The sequence below is a fragment of the Rhinopithecus bieti genome, unplaced genomic scaffold, assembly GCF_001698545.2.
Source record: "Rhinopithecus bieti isolate Rb0 unplaced genomic scaffold, ASM169854v2 scaffold_15813, whole genome shotgun sequence".
Lineage (NCBI taxonomy): Eukaryota > Metazoa > Chordata > Mammalia > Primates > Cercopithecidae > Rhinopithecus > Rhinopithecus bieti.
The window spans coordinates 2,983,996-3,003,969 of NW_016809040.1; the positions used below are offsets into that span (position 1 = coordinate 2,983,996).

General features: G+C 39.2%; 1 protein-coding gene across 1 annotated transcript in view; it reads right to left on the reverse strand.

Moving 5' to 3' along the window:
• Positions 1-19,974, reverse strand: part of CR1 (complement C3b/C4b receptor 1 (Knops blood group)) — a 66,515-nt gene that overhangs the window by 7,140 nt on the left and 39,401 nt on the right. Inside the window, exons 13-19 of the mRNA XM_017888291.1 lie at positions 19,181-19,266; positions 16,869-17,096; positions 15,525-15,701; positions 13,373-13,558; positions 11,446-11,469; positions 10,373-10,445; positions 2,879-2,983 (exon numbers count right to left, since the gene is read on the reverse strand). Coding sequence (XP_017743780.1) covers positions 2,879-2,983; positions 10,373-10,445; positions 11,446-11,469; positions 13,373-13,558; positions 15,525-15,701; positions 16,869-17,096; positions 19,181-19,266 — 879 coding nt within the window. The remainder of the gene's footprint in view (positions 1-2,878; positions 2,984-10,372; positions 10,446-11,445; positions 11,470-13,372; positions 13,559-15,524; positions 15,702-16,868; positions 17,097-19,180; positions 19,267-19,974) is intronic.

Genomic DNA, 19,974 nt, shown 5'->3' on the forward strand with positions numbered 1-19,974 from the left:
TCTGTAAAGGATTTTATTTCTCCTTCACTTATGAAACTTAGTTTGGCTGGATATGAAATTCTGGGTTGAAAATTCTTTTCTTTAAGAATGTTGAATATTGGCCCTCACTGTCTTCTGGCTTGTAGAGTTTCTGCCAAGAATCTGCTGTTAGTCTGATGGGCTTCCCTTTGTGGGTAACCTGACCTTTCTCTCTGACTGCCCTTAACATTTTTTCCTGTATTTCAACTTTGGTGAATCTGACAATTATGTGTCTTGGAGTTTCTCTTCTAGAGGAGTATCTTTGTGGCGTTCTCTGTATTTCCTGAATTTCAATGTTGGCCTGCCTTACTAGGTTGGGGAAGTTCTCCTGGGTAATATCCTGCAGAGTGTTTTCCAACTTGGTTCCATTCTCCCAGTCACTTTCAGGTACCCCAGTCAGACGAGATTTGTTCTTTTCACATAGTCCCGTATTTCTTGGAGGCTTTGTTCATTTCTTTTCACTCTTTTTTCTCTAAACTTCTCTTCTCACTTCCTTTCATTCATTTGACTGTCAGTCACTGATACCCTTTCTTCCAGTTGATCAAATCAGCTACTGAAGCTTGTGCATTTGTCACGTAGTTCTCATGCCATGGTTTTCAGCTCTATCAGGTCATTTAAGGACTTCTCTATACTGGTTATTCTAGTTAGCCATTTGTCTAATCTTTTTTCAAGGTTTTTAGTTTCTTTGCAATGGGTTTGAACTTCCTCCTTTAGCTCTGAGAAGTTTGATCGTCTGAAGCCTTCTTCTCTCAACTTGTCAAAGTCATTCTCCATCCAGCTTTGTTCCATTGCTGGTGAGGAGTTGTGTTCCTTTGGAGGGGGAGAGGTGCTCTGATTTTTAGAATTTTCAGCTTTTCTGCTCTGTTTTTTCCCTATCTTTGTGGTTTTATGTACCTTTGGTCTTCGATGATGGTGACGTACCTCATCCAAGAACTTTGGAGATATAGGTTAAAGCATCCCTGAAAACACAATATTTTCTATCTTATTTTATCTTAAACTTCCTGCATTATTTATTCGTCTTTTGCTCCCTTATAAATGTGTTTGTGTTAATGTTGAAATAATACAATTTTTATTTGAACAATTGGAGTAACATTAGAAAATATATTCTCTAGGAAACCATGCCATTTTCATCTTATGATTTTATATCTCGTTGGTACATTAGCATTAACCATGTATCCCCCAGTGTATACAAATGCCCATCTGAGAAGAATCAGGACAGACATTAAAGCTTCAAAAAGTAAAATATCAATCCTGAATTTCAAAAAAGCATTGCATATTTTATTTGTTTTCATAAACAGTAATGACAGATAAGCTAGAAGCAAAACGACTAGGAAGACAGATAATAAACAGGGCATTGCAAATTCATTTCTATTATAGGAGAAAATAGGACATAATCTGTAATTTTTTGTTTAGAAAAGTTTGAATTGCTTCTACTTATATTGGTTAAGTATAAAATACCTTTTTCCACTTCCTTTCCTTTTCTTGTGGCCCCTTCCACTGTCCTCTGTTGAATTTAGGATTTCTGATGTGTGTAGGTTTAACATGCCAGGTTTAGATTAATGCGCATGTATATGAGAAAGAGGTGGGACATAAAGAAAGGAAATTTAGTAATGACTGTGGTGCTTTTGCTTCTGCTTTCTACAAGACTGGCCTAATTCTGTTCTAGGGCATGTGATGATCTTGTTCCCAAAAATGCCCCGAACACCTATGGGTAGGACATTTTAGGATTCTTGGGCATAGCCAAAGGAAGCCAGAGCCAAATAAATTGCTCTGGATGTTAAGGAAAAATGGAGTTTTGTATTTGCAAGAAGCCCGGGAGTCTAAATGCCTGTATTTACTGCATACCTCGAGAATGCAGTAAAGATCTGAACAAAGGAGGGGAGTATCCACTGAGAGGGAGAGGCCTAGGAAGAGGATGGAAAGCCCAGGTTAAAAGGGGAACTAGCCAGTGAGAAATATCTCATCGTATGATATAGTTCAGGGGTTTGCAAAGTCTTCCACTAAAGGGCCAGATAGTAAATACTTTTGGCTTTTGGGGTCTCTGTGGCAACTACTCAGCTCTACTGTTGTAGTATAAAAGGGAGCCAGAGACAGCAGACAAACGAATGCGTGTGGCTGTCCCCCAGTAAAACTTTATTTACAAAAATAAGTGGCCAGCTGGATTTGGCTCACAGGTGGTAGTTTTCGGGTCCCTGGTGTGCTAGTTATTTTTTAGTTCAGTGATTTCTAATATTGATATATACCACTTTTGATTATGGTGTAATTTCCCTTTTCACTCCAAATCTTCAGCAATATGTACTACACAACAGCTTGCAGTAAGCCTGCTTTGAATAGGTAGAATGAGAGGTTAGGAATTTAATAAGCCCAAGAGAATGAGGACCAAAAGAAGGGGCAGTCAAAGAGGCCAAATGAAGTAGAGAATTCAGTGGAAGTCAGAAATCAAGGGAGTTGGAGGCTGGGGAGGTAAAGTGAAAGTCTCCAGAGGACATTAAAGTGACTCTGTGCATTTACGGGAAGCTGGAAGACTTGGACATACAAACAAGCAGCAAATGCTTGGGTTCCACAAGAAAAAGAAAAGCATACTACTTCTCAAAGTTTCATAGCATAAATCCAGGAAATTACAGGAATGCTTTGAAAGAGTAGTGACTGTCACTGCACTGACTTAGAGTGATCACCCCAAATCAGTGGAAATGACAATAATCATCCTATAAAAAAATAAAGAAGTTTCCAGCTCCTGAAGTACTTTCTAACTTCTTTGGTATCAATAACCTTCCTAGTACAATATCATATTCAAGTCTTGTTTCCATTTTTGATATCTGAGTTGTTGAAAACATTTTGAATTCAGTATGTATATAGGTACCTGCTATTTTCTTCATTTGTTTGCAGAGTTTGGGGATGAACGCTGCTGCCTCCTTGAGACTGTATATGGATAGCCACTTCTTTAGGTTTTTCATGTGCATTATTGCTAATTGGCAGAGTGAAAAAAAATAGAAAAACTGTCTTAATCATTTAAGTATCTGTTTTGAAAGAAATTAGTAATTTGCATTTGGAAATTTAAGGTATCATTTGCCTTAAGTTCCTGATGTCTTTGCAAGATGTCTGAAAGGAAAATCATAACCAAATCTCATCTTTTAATACTAAGCAAAAACTTAGATTAGAAAATAATACTAAAATCATCCTATATTTTGTGTCAGAATACTCTAAATTGTTTATAGGCAGATGTCCATGCCTTAATGCATTTCACTATTTCTGACATAATTTTGATTAGTAAATAGGGTTTTACATCAAGATTTTGACACTTAAGCTGCACAACACGAATGACTCTGCACTGCAATGTTACACGCGGCTTCCTTTTTCTCCTATAGTGAAGATATATGTTCTGTTTTCTGTACAAGCAATACCCACAGTTAGGGGAGCAGCAGTAGCTGTCATGAAGGTATTTAAGAACTGACAGTAAAAAGTAATATTTACTCACTTTTGAATATCAGTAATAACAATCATGTGTAAATAATAGCTAACATTTTCTGACATGCATCATAAGTGAGGCACTATGTTAAATAAGGTAGGAACTATTATTATCTCCATTTCACAGGCAGGGACAATGAAATTTACTGAGGATAAGTATCTTGCTCAGGGTCTCATAGAGAGTGAGTGACTGTGAACACAGGCCTTAGCGGTTGCAAATCCCTCGTCCTCACTTGGTATGGTACACTGCCTGTTTGGAGGTTAATAAACACTTCATCTTTTATCAATGAAATGATAAAACAGTACCAGTACCTGGAAATGTTACGTATGCATTGGTATTAGGGATTTAAGAACGGAAGCTTGAAGAGTTAACTCACTTCAACACATACTACTATTTCCTCATCACTCAGTTGCTCTTTACCCCCTTACGGAAATCAGAATGACAGCGTCATTTGAGAAAAAGAGGCAGACTGCTTCAGGGGACAGAGTTTTCATAGGATAGGGAAGGCACACTTGAGATCCACGGGTGAGGAAGAGTGGAGGGGTATATAGCCAGGTGGTGTGACCTTCCAACGAGTGGTGATTAAGTGGTAAGATGAGTAATGTTTTGAAAGTGGTCTTGGGTGATGAGTGATATGTGGGGTTTTGGAGAATATGATCTTGGTGAGTATATGTTGAATGAAGAGCTATCTGGTTAGTTACTGGTGGTTAATGTGAACAGAGGAAAATTCAGGGAGCCTTCACAGAGGATGGCCTTAAGTAGTTTATCATTGTAAGCATCACAACAATGGGAACTTTGAAATTTTGACTGTGGACAAGGCTGTTTTGTGTAGAAATGGGAGTGGGTATGAGGCAGTAACAAGAGGCAATAATGGGCTCTGAATGAAGAAGTCTACCCAGTATTATTTCTCAGTGATCAGTGCATGACCTATCTTATTTGACATTATCACAAATTATTGTTGTAAATACACAATGAAATATCAAAATGGGCAGGGAGCATATTTTTAACTAGTGACATATCAAGGCAGGGAGATTAAATCACAAGAAGAACTTGCCAAGTCTATGTGAAAGGCCAGGAAATCTCAATACGGAAAGATGCCCTTAAAGAAATACCTTAATTTTTCATAGCCTAATAACTCAGAATATAGAGTAACAAAAAGGAGAGATTGTATACTGCTTTCTAGAAAGATACTGGTTCAATATACCAGAGTAGCTAAAACAAATTCAGTAAAACATAGGGAGAAAAAGAATATTGAAAGAAAAAAGGAAAATACTTTAGGTTTGTACTATATACAGTTCTGGATACTGAATTTCAGTAATATAGAGTCAGATTCAGAAATGGAAACTAACGTTGTCAAAATACTAGCACAAAGAGTTCAAGATTTCGAGTTAAATAATCCGGACTAAAGGCCTAATTCCTAACAACTTCCTACTGGTTTTAAACAAGCCACTGAATTTCTTTGAACCTAAAGTGTTTTATGCTTTGGGATAACAATACGATTGGGCCTACGTACTTCACAGAGTCGTTTTGAGGACCAAAGAAGATAATAAATGGTAAATAAATCTATAAATAAACATGTTAACTGTTTTGTAAATACATTAACCGTTGCTCCTCTTTTATTAATCTTGACTGCTGTACAAGTAGAGATTAAAAAATCATTAAATAAAAATTGTTTTGTGTGGATATAGGTGGTCGCTGCTCACAGGGGCTCACAGTCCAGGGAGCAGGGATGGTGAGGAGTAGAGTGGAGACCAAGAAGTCAAGAGATAGTGGTAATAGAGAGTGGAAAGGCCAAGGTGGAGGGCGCAGAGGAAATGGGCAGAGTAATCAGGTATTCTTAATCAGGGAAAGCTGAGGATTGAGAAGGCACATAAAATCAACAAATAGTGATATCGTTTAAGCAGATGTGCTTACTAAATTCAGTGTTGGTACAATGGACTGAATGTTTGTATCCTTCCAAATTTATATGTTGAAAATTTATAGGATCTAATTACTATAGGATCTCAAAGGTAGGACCTTTGAGAAGTAATTAGATCCTGAGAGCAGAGCCCTTGTGAATGGGACTAGTGCCTTTAGAAAAGAGATCAGGAGAGCTCCTTCACTCCTTTTCCCTGATGTGAGGATTGAAGTCTTTTAACTAGAAAGCAAGCCTCACCAGACACTGAATATGCAGTTGCCTTGATCTTGGACTCTCTACCTACCAGAACTATGAAAAATAAATGCTTGGTTTTTAGAAATGAAATAATGATTTTTAGGAACAGGGTCTTGCCATATTGCCCACGCTGGCCTGAAACTCATGGACTCAAGCAGCACTCCTGCCTCAGCCTCCCAAGTAGCTGGGACTATAGGTGGGTACCACTGCACTTAGCTTAAATGCTTATTGAATCCACCCAGTCTATATAAGTTTTTGGTATAGCTGTCCAACTATATATACCAACAGATTGAGACAGTTGGTATATTAGAACTAGGAGCAGCCTTGAAACCTGGAGTAAGTTTAGGACAAGTTAAAGATGCACTATTTAACTTGGTAGAGAATTCGGGCAGAAATTTCCCCTTGTGGTAACACTCTTAGTGGTGTTTAGCTCACTCATTCATTTGATAAATATTTATTGAGACTCTCTTTGTTCCAGGGACAGTTTAGATTTGTTATGTATCCATTGGCGAAGAAAGGACAAAAATTCTCGACTTCATTGAGGGAGAGAGAATAAACATGGAATGTAATTATTTAATTAACTATAATGAAAGAGGACAAATCTATAAAAAAATAAAGCAGGATAAGAGAGATTGGGAATGTGGGGGTGGGATCCTATCATCTCTACTAGGATAGTTAAAGTAGGCCTCCTTGAGGAGCATTTTAAAGAAGGTGAGATCATTTGTGTGTGTGTATTCCTTCTATTTCTGTCTCATTTTAGTTTCTTTTCTTGTTTTTTTCTGTTTGTTTGTTTTTCTTTTTTTTTTTTCTCAGATGGAGTTTTGCCTTTGTTGCCCAGGCTGGGGTACAGTGGCACGATTTTAGCTCACTGCAACCTCCAGCACCTGGGTTCAAGCGATTCTCCTGCCTCAGCCTCCTGAGTAGCTGGGACTACAGGCATGTGCCACTACACCAGGCTAATTTTGTATTTTAGTAGAGACAGGGTTTTGCCATCTTGGCCGGGCTGATCTCAAACTCCTGACTTCAGGTGATCCACCCGCCTCAGCCTCCCAAAGTGCAGGGATTACAGGCCTGAGCTACTGCGCCCAGCCTCATTTTAGTTTCTTGCTACGTCTTTAGACTGCTCATGCAGCTTCTGAATTGTCTCCAGTGTTTAAGATAGACGTCAGCCTGAACCTCTCCAGGCCTGGTGTGATAGTGGCTCTCCCATAGAGCAGGCCATCTTGTTCTACACTATTCTATCTCTGTCAGTCTTTTCAGCTCCAGGATAAACAGCTCTTCTGACTTGAGGACCACTACAATACTCTCCACTCATATTATGCGTTTCCCACATGGCTTCCTTCTTCTTTGCCATGAAGCCCTTTATGCCCTTGTGTTTCTGTGAGGAAAGCTTGAGCTCCAGATAAGGAATAATCAGCGCTCGTCATGTAGCCACAATGACTTAGCTATTGGCCACACCCACTCAAGGAGGTATGACTGCATGATTAATCAGCCCAACTCCTTCCAAGAGAAGGGACCTCTGCCTTCTGATTATTTAAGTTTATTACTTCTTTTCCCAATTTTAGCTATGTGTTATTTCTAACAAGAAAATCAATGCTGTTTTGTTAGAGAAATGCACTCACTATCCTGAAACCACCTTTGCAAAGATTATGAGAGTGAAAGAAATCTAACACGGCTGACTTCATCTTGCTTCCAGCCTTACGGGTGGGCTGGCTTTGCTCATTCCTGGGTGTAGGCCAAGCTAACCATGAAAGGAATTTAGTTTATAATTTAACTTTGGAGCAAGGATAATAACAGTCTCTTCCTAAGACTAGCTCCACCTTGCTCAGGACCTGAGAGCTAATGAAAGGCCAAGAGTTTAGGATTATGAGAGGGACCTGAACTCTGCTAAAATATAGGCATAGTTTTATAATCCATTACTGCTCAGAGATTTGTGACTTCCCTAATTGCTCCTATAGATAACATCACTATTGTAGAATGTAAGATTGGTCTTCTGAGATGTTTTTCAGGTTTTTACATTTGGCAACTGACTGACTCTACCTGCACCTGTGACTCATGACTCAACTGGTCCTGTGGCCCCCAACCAGAGGTGGATACAGCACTTGAGGACCATTTCCCACACTCCCATCCCCAACCAACCAGTAGTACCCATTCCCTAGCTCCCTTCCTACCAGATGATCTATAAAAACCGTAGCCCCTGTGTTCTTGGGGAGACTGAGTTGAGTGATAACTCCAGTTCTTCCACGTGACTGGCCTTGTGTTAATTCAACTCTTTCTTTACTGCAATATACCATGATCTCACGGAACTGGTTTTGTCTGTATGACAGGCAGGAAGAACCCTTCAGGCAGTTACAGTCCCAAGAAGTGAAACAGGTCAAAAGTAAAAGTTTAGAAAACATTTAAAAATTTTCCTGGATTACACATATATAATAGGTTTTAGTGTGGGTTACATAGATGTTTGGGAGGTTTACCTCCCTGACCTTTAAGTCTAACAAGGATCATGATCTTTCTTTCTGCCACATTTCTGGTAGCCACTGGTCAGAGAGAGAATGGTTGTGCCATGGACATTACACTTTAAAAGAATATGAAAAAAATAGGAGGCAGGTTTTACGAGATAGAAAACATGAAGGAATGGTATATGCTCTGTGGTTGCTTAGATTATACAAGATAATCATTTCTAAAGAAATAATTTTATGAAATGGTTATTGAGTCATGTTTATGCCTGAAGATGATTAATATGAGGAAATGATCTTAAAATACGTGGGTGAAACAAATCAGTAGTTAGGCTTGGGAATCTGACCCTTTAGTTGATTAACAAGGAATGGGCCATAAGGAATGAAGAATGACATAGTTAGAAGGGTGGAGATATTCAAATATCTTCAAGATATTAAAGTATCTTGAATATTTTCAAGAGGAAGAGACAATCATTTCCCCTGTGTGGTTTCAACTAGAGACTGGTATAGATACAGGAAATTAGAAGCCCCAACTTCTTTAATTCAGATTTAGTAATTTTTTTAAAAAAATTAACTCACTAATATATCACCTAAAATTGGACTAATAAGAAAAGCTTTAAGAGGAAAAATGTATGGACACAAGTACCTTAAGATAAAGCGTCCCCAGTCTACTTACCCTTTTCTTTTGTAATGAGAAAGCAAGAAAATGGTCAAGCCCAGAAAATATAGAGAACATAGTCCAGGAAGGATAAATATTTAAATTTAAATCTCTACTCATTCACTATTTTCCCACGAAATTGAGTTCCTGACCAGGTTGTTTACAGCAAGATCTACTATGACAAACTACTTTTTAAAAAGTATATTGGCAGCTTTGTGAAATATCAAAACTTCAATTTCTGTAAAGCTTGTTGTAGGGAACTGCACTTGTTTAGAATATTTGCTATAGAAAACTGTTCACTTAAAAGTTACGAGTTCAGTTTTTCTATGGGTATACAATTTGCTCATCAACTAATAACATTGATATTATTGATTCTGGCTTCACTGATGTTGTTATAATTCAGTCAACCAGTTCAAAAGCTGTGTAGGTTCTCTTCCCTGTCAAAGACATTTCTTTATTCAGATCTTAGTCTTTGCAAGTTTTTTTTTTCTTTCAAGTTTAAAAAATTAATGATGGCTGGGTCCAGTGGCTCACACCTGTAATCCCAGCACTTTGGGAGGCTGAGGCGGGTGGATCACTTGAGGTCAGGAGTTCGAGACCAGCCTGACCAAGATGGCAAAACCCTTTCTCTACTAAAAATACAAAAATTAGCCTGGTGTAGTGGCATATGTCTGTAGTCTCAGCTACTCAGGAGGCTGAGGCATGAGAATCACTTGAATCCGGTCGGCAGAGGTTGCAGTGAACCAAGATCATGCTCTCCATGCACTCCAGCCTGGGTGACAGAGCAAGACTCTGTCTTAAAAAAATAAAGTTAATGGTGTTTAGAAAATATTTGTTTATATATTGAAATACCCAATGGAAAGGCTCAATTCTTCCCCACTGGCAGGCTATGTGTGCCATAAGTGACCCAATCTAACTTCTAGTGCTATGATAGGATCTGGGCTTAGAGGTAGGTGTCTGCAATGTCTTAGCAAAACTAGGATATCAGCAGCCTCATGAACAACTTTTTAAAAACTCCGTCTGCCTACTTTCTCTTTCTGTAGAACTCAATTCCTTCTTAAAATGCTGTGTGTGTGTGTCTCTGTGTGTGTGTGTGTTTGTGTGTGTGTGTGTTTTGAGATGTAGTCTCACTCTGTCACCCAGGCTGGAATGCAACGGCACAGTCTTGGCTCATTACAGCCTCTGCCTCCCGGGTTCAAGCAATTCTTGTGCTTCAGCCTCCCGAGTAGCTGGGATTACAGGGATGTGTCCCACCTCACCCGGCTAATTTTTTTGTGTTTAGTAGAGACGGGGTTTTACCATGTTGCCCAAGCTGGTCTCGAACTCCTGGCCTCTAGTGATCTGCCCACCTTGGCCTCCCAAAGTGCTGAAATTACAGGCATGAGCCACCATACCTGGCCCAGCTGCTGTTTTTTTTTTTTTTTTTCTTTAATTGTTCTTAGTATCCTATATACTTCCTTTAGTGTAAATACCTCTTTGTCTATACTGTGTGTCAAGGATCTTCTTTATAAGAATTACCACATCTGTTTATGTAGCAATGGGTTTGTTTGTCTTTTACTTTCTTTTGCCTTCCAAGCAGGGGTAAGTACAGTTTACATTTCTTGGGATAATATGGCTATACTTACTCTTTTCTGTACTTTAGAATTATCCAAGGGAGGAAAATGATGAATAAAATAAAGATCATACCAGATAAAGTGCCTAGGCAGAAAAACAAGGTAATTAAATGCATGGAAAATATAACTCATAGGGTTTAAATTCTGTCTTAGTATCCAGTCACACTACAGATTGCCAATGCTTTTTTTTTTTTTTTAGATGTAACTATACATTCTGCTTTACTCTGGGTTTCTATAGCATTAGTCTTACTCCCACGGGGTTATTATAGTTAAGGTGTGATCTGAGCTGTTTTGTAACCTTTAGTCCAACATCAGCTTTTCCAAAAGTAAGTGAGAACCGCGATGGGGCAGCTGGCCACCAGCTCTCCATGGCCCTGCCCATGTCTCTTGCCTAAGGCTTAACATACAGGCATTTCATTGTGACAATACTGGAATTTTCTCTCTTGTTAAATTATATATGTAGATCCTTTGTCCATTTATTGATTGTTAAAATGCACAGTCTCCACAGGTAGCTAGACCCAGGCTATCCCATTCTGTGGTCTTGGGCAAGTTACATAAACTCTCTGTGTCTCAGTGTCCAGATGTGTAAAAAGGGATGTAAGAATAATATGCCACAGTATTCTGTTGGAAGCAGACTCTATTACAAAACTATTCTTCTAACATAGGCAGATCACAGATATGGGCTCAGAAGACTGATCTTGTGGCTTTCTGTTTGTGCAAATGAGCACAATCACCATCTGGAAGTATACTCCAGGTTACAACCGAAGGAAGTTGCATTCTCCCAGCACATTCAAATAAAGAATTTTTGACAATTTTTGATGAATGATTATTCATTTGTAATGGTCCAAAGATAGTAAAGAGCCGTTGATGAAGGTTGTTTGGTATGCATATGACGACGCCAGTTTCACCATCTCGTGGCCTAACTTATCACTATTTTCTTTCTAGTTGAACTTACAACCCAAGATATTTTGATCTCTTTACAACTCAAGATATTTTGATCTCTCTTTTTGCATTTCATTCATTATAGGTAGGTACTTACTGTTATAGATGCCAGAATTCCTCAGCAAACCTTTCATGAAACTTACCAACTATTAGAGCATCACGTGCACCTAAAAGGAAGTCAAAAGTCACAAACGTCACTCTGGCATGCAACGTGATTAAGCAGGACCTCTCAGCCAGTGACAAGTCATTCTAATTTTTCTCCAGGACTCAGTCTAATATTTTTTCTAATGCAAAAAGCCATTGGTTTCATTCACATACTCTCATTTTACCTTCTGCACTCAGAGAAGACTTTTAAAAATTAATATCAATACAATTACAGAAGAAAATTTATAATACAGAACTAAAGAAAAAATCACTCCAATCCTAGTACCCAAAAAATGTTTTGATACATTCTGTTCTGGCACATTTTCTCATGTGTGTGTTTTCACATAATTATATACTAGAAATATAAGTTACAACAAAGGCTAACTAATATAATCTAGTAGATGCATCATAGTGCATTCAATGGCTTCTATTCTGCATCTAAGTCGTTTCTAGGTTTCTGTCTCATGAGACTCTTAATAAAATGCTTAATAAAATATTTTAATATTTTATATTTTTCCTTAGATTAGATTTCTAGGAGGGCTAACTGGCAGGAATAGTTGTATTATTTTTCACATACATCGCGTAATTGCTTTTCGTAAGAGTTTTTGCAAATTTACAATAGTACCTTCAATGTACAACAATATCAGTTTCATCACATCCTTGCTTTTCATTGGGTGTTCACCTAACAATCTTTTTATTGTTAATTTAATGGACAATTTTTAAAAAATGTTTTGCTCTTGTCGCCTAGACCAGAGTGCAGTGGAGCAATCTCAGCTCACTGTAACCTCCACCTACTGTGTTCAAGTCATTCTCCTGACTCAGCCTCCTGAGTAGCTGGGATTACAGGCATCTGCCACCATGACTGGCTAATTTTTTTGTTTTTTAGTAGAGATGGGGTTTTACCATGTTGGCCAGGTTGATCTTGAACTCCTGACCTCAGGTGATCCATCCGCCTTGGTCTCCCAAAGTGCTGGGATTGCAGACATGAGCCACTATACCCGGCCCCTTTATTTTATTAATATCAATTTCGTTCCACTTATTTGTATGTCTCTTCTTGTGCTGGTGCAAAGTGACTTCTGTATTGTTGCTTTATATTTTGTTCTAATATTTGATACAGTAGGTTCTCCAACTATGTGAGTTTTCTTTCAGTCCCAGCCAGATCTTCAGAATACTCTAAAGCCATTTAGTAAGTTATCCAGTGAGACTTTTGCCAAAAAAGTGAATATAATTTGATATTAAGGGGGTGTCAAGCTGATAATTTAGAAATATTATCTGTGAGTCATATTAGCATATTTACAGGATTAATTGTAAAACTGGATCTTGAACAATCTTGGTGTAGAACCATGTATTAGAAGAGTCATAAGAGATGGGGAGAGGGGAAAGTGTAACACTAACTTGGATTAAGAAAGGCTGTTCATAATTTTGCTCATCTGCTCCATGATGTGGGCAGAATTTTCTATCTTGCAGTACCTTTCAGTTGCCAGCAGAGGGCTTCTCTTCTACAGAGCTCAATGATACATGATTTCTAAATCTGCTCTATCCAGCTGTGCTAGCTTAAAATCCTGTATCCTACAGTGGTGAGGAAGACAGGCCGGCTGCTCTCTGCAGCTTGGAAGGTGCTCCCTAACTCATGCTGAAAACATTTCTTTTAAGGCTTGTAGGCTGTAAATAAATCATTACTGTGTGGCTCATGCAACCACGTGATATAGACAAAAAAAAGTGCAGAGCTGGAGTGAGAGGTGTGAGAAGAGAAAGTCTGGCCTTACTCTCATTTTGGGATTTTTGGAAGAGGTGGACGCTCATATTGTACTCTATAGCTGGTAGCATATGCCATAAACATCACACCACACTTGATGCCAATATGGATGAATGAATGAGCAATAACCATGACCGGGAAGGTCCCACATTCCTTGTACTTGCACTTACGAGAGGTACATATGGCCAGAGGAGGGTCCCATCTGTCATCCTCCTGGCACTGGCTCCAGGGACTGCCTTCCAGCGCATACCCATCTTCACACTCCAAAGTCACGTAATCTCCATAGTGATACACTTTTTTCATTTCTAACTCTTTCGAGATTCCATTCATAAACTGTGGGAAGCTACAATTTACCTCTGAAATTAGATAAATCAAAAGGAAATTGATATTTTATTGTTGATTGTTGTTTTTTGTTTGTTTGTTTGTTTTGTTTTTTTGAGACGGAGTCTTGCTCTCACCCAGGCTAGAGTGTAGTGGCACGATCTCGGCTCACTGCAAGCTCTGCCTCCCGGGTTCACGCCATTCTCCTGCCTCAGCCTCCCGAGTAGCTGGGAGCACAGGTGCCCACCACCATGCCTGGCTAATTTTTTGTATTTTTAGTAGCGACGGGGTTTCACTGTGTTAGCCAGGATGGTCTTGATCTCCTGACCTCGTGATCCGCCCGCCTCAGCCTCCCAAATTGCTGCCATTACAGGCGTGAGCCACCGCGCCCGGCCGATTGTTGGTTTTAACTGCAGAATAGACAGATCTATGACTGCAAAACCTATTTTGCCCTTGGCTAAGAAAAAGTGTGTTTTTAAACATGTTACTAATCTTCCTCCTCCAAAAGCCTTATAATTTAACATTTTTTGACTCCCATTTCTTAATGTAAAGTAAAGAATATGGAATGTACTGTGCATTCACTTCTGATTAACAGCTCTGCAACTGGAAAGCTGTGGAAAGATTAGGAATTAGGCTAATGGTGATCTAGCCCTGGAGCCACTTGGGTCACGCTGTAAGGAAACAAGAGTACCATGTTAGTTCTCTCAGGCTTCACAACAAATACTGGCACTCTGCTCTTTATTAAATGCATACTTTTGGCCCGTTTCTGCACATACAACAAAGAAGTTAGTAAATCATGATTCTGAATTTAAAATTCATCTTTCTTTCTTTTGTTCTTTCTTTTTTTTTTTTTTTTGAGTCTCACTCTGTCACCCAGGCAGGAGTGCAGTGGTGCAATCTGGGCTCACAGCAACCTCCACCTCCTGGGTTCAAGCAATTATCCTGCTTCAGCCTCCCGAGTATGTGGGACGACAGGCATGTGCCACCATGCCTGATTAATTTTTGCATTTTTGGTAGAGACGAGATTTCACCGTGTTGGCCAGGCTGGTCTCCAACTCCTGACCTGAGGTGATCTGCCCGCCTTAGTCTCCCAAAGTGCTGGGATTACAGCCTGAGCCACCATGCCAGGCCTAAATTTAAAATACATCTTTCTGATTAATTTACTTTATTTCATTTTTTTTTTTTTTTTTTTGAGACGGAGTCTCGTTCTGTTACCAGGCTGGAGTGCAGTGGCACGCTCTCAGCTCACTGCAACCTCCGCCTCTGGGTTCAAGCGATTCTCCTGCCTCAGCCTCCTGAGTAGCTGGGACTATAGGTGTGCGCCACCACACACAGCTAACTTTGGTATTTTTAGTAGAAATGGGGTTTCACCATGTTGGCCAGGATGGTCTCGATCTCTTGACCTCATGATCCTCCCACCTCAGCCTCCCAAAGTGCTGGGATTACAGGCGTGAGCCACCGCACACAGGTTACTTTATTTTGTTTAACTCATCCTTAGCTTTACTTTCTTTTTCTGCCCAGCCATCAGCATGTCCTTCATCTTCAAGCACAGACTTCTTTTCAGTTGTAATATTCTCAAAATTAGTCTACAATATTTTTTTTCCTTGATAGAAACCAAGAAGACAAAGTGGTATTTCTTGTAATGTGGACTGTGGTCTTCCTGCATCAGAGCATTCTGATGAGTTTGTTAAAAATAGACTTTTGACCCCACTTCAAAACAGAATCAGAGGCCATGGAATGGAGTTTGAGAAACTTTTTAACAAGGTTCCCAGCTGATTGTGTTAATGCTCTGGATGGAGAAGCACTGCTATCGACCATGCAAAGAGGACAGTTAGTAAGATGAAATAAATTTTATGTAAATGAAAAGAAAGCAGCTGCCAAGAGGACAAAATATTATCCCTTTCATTATGCTCATTTCAGTGGTCTCTCAGCCTTATAAGCCTCATGTATCAATGTTCCATACAACCCAGCAAGAATAAGAAATAACAAGAAATAAGTCACCTTTGCAATAATGATCCAGTTGGCTCCAGATTCCCTGGTCTGTACAGAAAATGATGCCCTTTCCCACTAACAGGTAGCCGGGGTCACAAATGTAGCTGATTGTCATCCCAGGAAGATATAGAGATACGTGTCCTCCAATGTAATGCCCGTTTTGGATCTTGGGTGGATGTGGGCAGGCTGAGAACAAGTTCCCACACAAACACAAGAAAAGACACTCAGTTAAACAGACATATGAACACATGAACACATCCAATATCTCTGGCAATTAGAGGTTCATGAAGACCTGAGCCAGCCAGGTCATAAGCCACTCACTCTTATTTGATCAGTGAAAGACAGGTTCTCTAAACCTAGACCTCTTGACATTTAAACACTATCCTTTACAGTCTCTAACTTCAAACTGGATCAGATGGGGAAGTACCACAGGGATCGACAAGCTAACGATTCAGTGCTGTTCTGTCCTTACTGGAAGATGGAGCTGGTGTGGGCAGTCACAGCCACACATGTGCCTACAGTTGTCAGGTACTGTCGTTTAAAGCCAGACTAGTGTATCAAAGGAATGAGCTATGGAGGCTAAGAGTACAATCTTTCTTTATATATATATAAATACCACACTCTCTTTATATATGTGTGTGTGTGTGTATATATATATATATATATATACTTTAAGTTCTAGGGTACATGTGCACAATGTGCAGCTTTGATACATAGGTATATATGTGCCATGTTGGTTTGCTGCACCCATTAGGCTAAGAGTACAATTTTAAACTCTGCTTCTCCAGGGCCTCCTGAGCTCCCTTTATTAACGTTGAGGTGAAGGACCAAATAAACATAGTCAGTGGCTTGAACAAACCCTTGGAAACAACATAAAAAGTATAAATCCCTACATCTGAGTTTCTTAAATTACTTTTATAGCACTATCAATTTTGAAGTAAATTACGTCATCATCGTGTACTTTTTGCGCAGTACATCCATCTATCCAGGATAAAGACAACTCATAGTAGAGTAGAGGTAGAATAAAAGAGTATTTTCTTTAGCATTTGCTTTCAGTACTTTGAAAATACTCTCTACAAAATCTGGACCTCACCAATTCTCTTCACTGTCCACCCCCTTCTCTCCTTACCATCCCACACTCCTCACCCCATAGGAAGGACCATCACAATACCAACAACTGAGACACAGTGTGCCTACTAGAACCCATTTGGCATTCACTTGGGAGGTAGTTCTGTCTCTGACATTCATAGCAAAGCCATTTTCACAAGCAAAAATGACTGTCAGTACAGAAATATGGAGGTTCTCACCTCGATATTCTGAACCCATTTAGGATATGTGGAAGCAGGTACTAACCAGCAGGAACAGAAAGTTCACAGCGAGGGGCAGGGCTGCTCCAAACCCCATTCCCTTGAGGGTCACTTGTGCAGCGGATGGTGCTCTCCCCAATAAGGTCGAAGGTCATCCCTCTGTCTGGGTGGGGGTCGCATGTGTAAGATATTTCTTTTCCATAGGGAATATCTCCAAGGGGAGTTCCTGTGTGTCTCCCATTAAGTATAGCTGGAGGATTTGGGCAAAAAATTTCTAGAAAGAAAACAAGAGCTTTAAGTTCTATTAGAGTTTCACTTAAGATGACTGAAATAATAGTGACCTGGACCTGTGACTGTGGGCTATGAATATAATTATTTTTTTCTTTTAGAAAGAATATCACTAAGGTGGGTAGAATTTTCAAATCTGTAAAGGCTTTTTGTTTGAGAAGGCACTAACCTGATATGGAGACAAATTACAGTTTATTGCAAAAGCCCAAAGTGTTCCTGGGCCACCCGGGTACCTATGTTCGTTATGAATTTGAAAAGCAATTTTTTCAAATTGTTTTTAATTTTTTAAAAAGGACCCATTTGGTTGCCCACTTTAACTCAGGCATAGTAAGATTCCTGGGTTGACAATGAAGTTCAAGACAGACAAAGTTTTGGTCATCAGAGACCATAAGTTCCAAGGAAATCTATGAACTTTAATAATCATGAACTATCATCTTTAGCAATGTAAATGTTTCTTGGTGATTCAAGACCATTATCATCAGGACCAACACCAAATTTCCAATGGCGTCATCAGACACCATAAGGCTCTTTTGACTCAGATTAAATGGTGCCAAAGAGCCTTTTTTTCTTCCAATTTATTAGCCATCATTTCTTCCTCCTTTTAGTCTGCTTAGAACAGTTCCTTCCCTAAAAGCACTTGATGTTTCTAATTTGATATGAATTTAGGAAGAGATGTCCAAGTTTATCAGAATTATGTGTATAAAAAAGACTTAGTACATCAAACAATGATTGACTTCTCATGCTTGAATTTTACCTGTTTGTGTTTTCCTAAGTTTATTTATATATTTATTTTCAGCTTTATGTGTCTCTGTAAGGTTGAGTTTGTTGAATACTTGAGTTTCCTCAGGTATTAAATGTTCTTCACCGTAATACTCACCATAAGGTATCCGAATTGATTTCTATAACTTATTTTAACACAATACAAATTAAAAGAAACATTTTCCAATAATCAGGAAAAAAAGGTTTAAAAAATTCTTGCCTTGCTTTAGTAGACAGAATAGAATCAATCAGTAATGCCTTGGTATGTCAAACATGTACTTTTATCTAAGAGTTTCTGAATTTTTTCTGAATTTCTGCATATTTTATTTAAGCGGATGGTTTGGAAACTTAGGGCACCTCATCATTTCAGATACTGTTTCATCATCTCAGCTCCTTCCACCATACTAATTTATCATATAACTCTGTTTTATTTTCTCTATAACATACCTATTTAACTACCATTTTATGTAATATAATTTTTAGAATTTTGTTTACTTATTTATTTCCTTGTTCACAGTCTGCTTCAAGAAAATACACCCCAGGAAAGTAGGGAGGTGTCTTCACTATTCACTCGCTATTCATTGCTTTTTCTATGCATGGAAAGTCCTGGCACATGGGAAGCCCTATGTCATTAAATGCTGCAGGTCAAATAAGAAGCTGACTAAATTGTTTATGATATGTGAGGGGATAAAAGAACATAAAAATTTGGCTGGGCATGGTTGCTCACACTTGTAATCCTAACACTTTTGGAGGCCAAGGTAGGAACATATCTTGAGCCCAGGAATTTGAGACCAGCTGGGGCAATATGGCGAGATTCTATCTCTGCAAAAAATACAAAAATTAGCCAGGTGTGGTGGCATGCACCTGTAGTCCCAACTACTAGGAGGCTGAGGTGCGAGCCCAGGAGATTGAGGCTGCAGTGAGCTGTGATTGCACCATTCCACTCTGTCCTGGGTGACTGTGTCTCAAAAAAGAAAAAAAAAACATAAACATTTAAGAAAGATTCCTCCTTGATAAGAAAACTAAAAATAAATGACTAACTAAAACGTGCTGCACCTTTATGTCATCTAGTTTCTTGCTCACATTCCCCACAAAGTTAAACACTGTCATTAAACTAAGTGATTTACAGATTAGTAACAAAAACACATGTCAGAGAAGACCTACAAGACCCTTCTTGAAATTCTTCCAACAAAGAAGTATTTTTATCCGTAATTTAGTTAGGATCCAGACAACAGGTGATTCCATGCAGTAAACACACTGGAAAACAAAAATAAGGAGAGTTATCCAAACTACATAGTTCTTTCTACTCACGTTCACACACTGGAACACTGCTATTCCAAAGGGCTTTCATTCCAGCCAAGACACAATGACTAGCAGACCTGCCTTTTAATCGGAACCTAAAGAAAAAAAAAGTGGTAGCAAATGTGTGAGCAATTCTCATCTCTCCCTTGATTTCTTTACTAACAGATGCTCAGCTTCCTCACTACCATTTTCCTGCTTGACTATCATTTGGTTCTTAGGTTCAGGCCCAGCTGAAAGTCTTAGTTCACTGGGGATCTGAATTCTTCAGTAGCTGGCAGAAACTCAAAGGCCAATTTATTCTAAAGAACTATGGTACCCTGTGACTGGCAAAGCAATTGGAGCTGATGTGCATAATTGCCATATAAACTTCATAGCCCAGCATCACCTACAGAAGGCATGAACACAGAACCAGACTTCTCCATGGGCACAAGAGCCATATCCTTCAGGTGTCATCTTTCACTGATGGCTCTCTGACATCCCACTTATTCTCATTAGTGGGTCATGAGGCAGAACAACTCTCGATTTGGTAAGCAAAGCCAGGAACATCTAGAAAGAGAATGTGGGCACTGTTCTTCTTGCCACTACAATTGTAATGGGCCAGAGGAGGCTCAAAGAAGCATGCTGAACCACGTGCTCTAAGAAATAAAGAAGGGTGGGGGTAAGAGTCTTTGCTGCCCCGAAATGCCCAACTGATTATTAAATCCTGCTTCCCTTCTGAAATCTGAAATCATTCTGAAATTAGACATCATTATTGGATGGTGGACTTTGTAAATGCCAAGGATTCCTTGGAAATCATTAAAAAT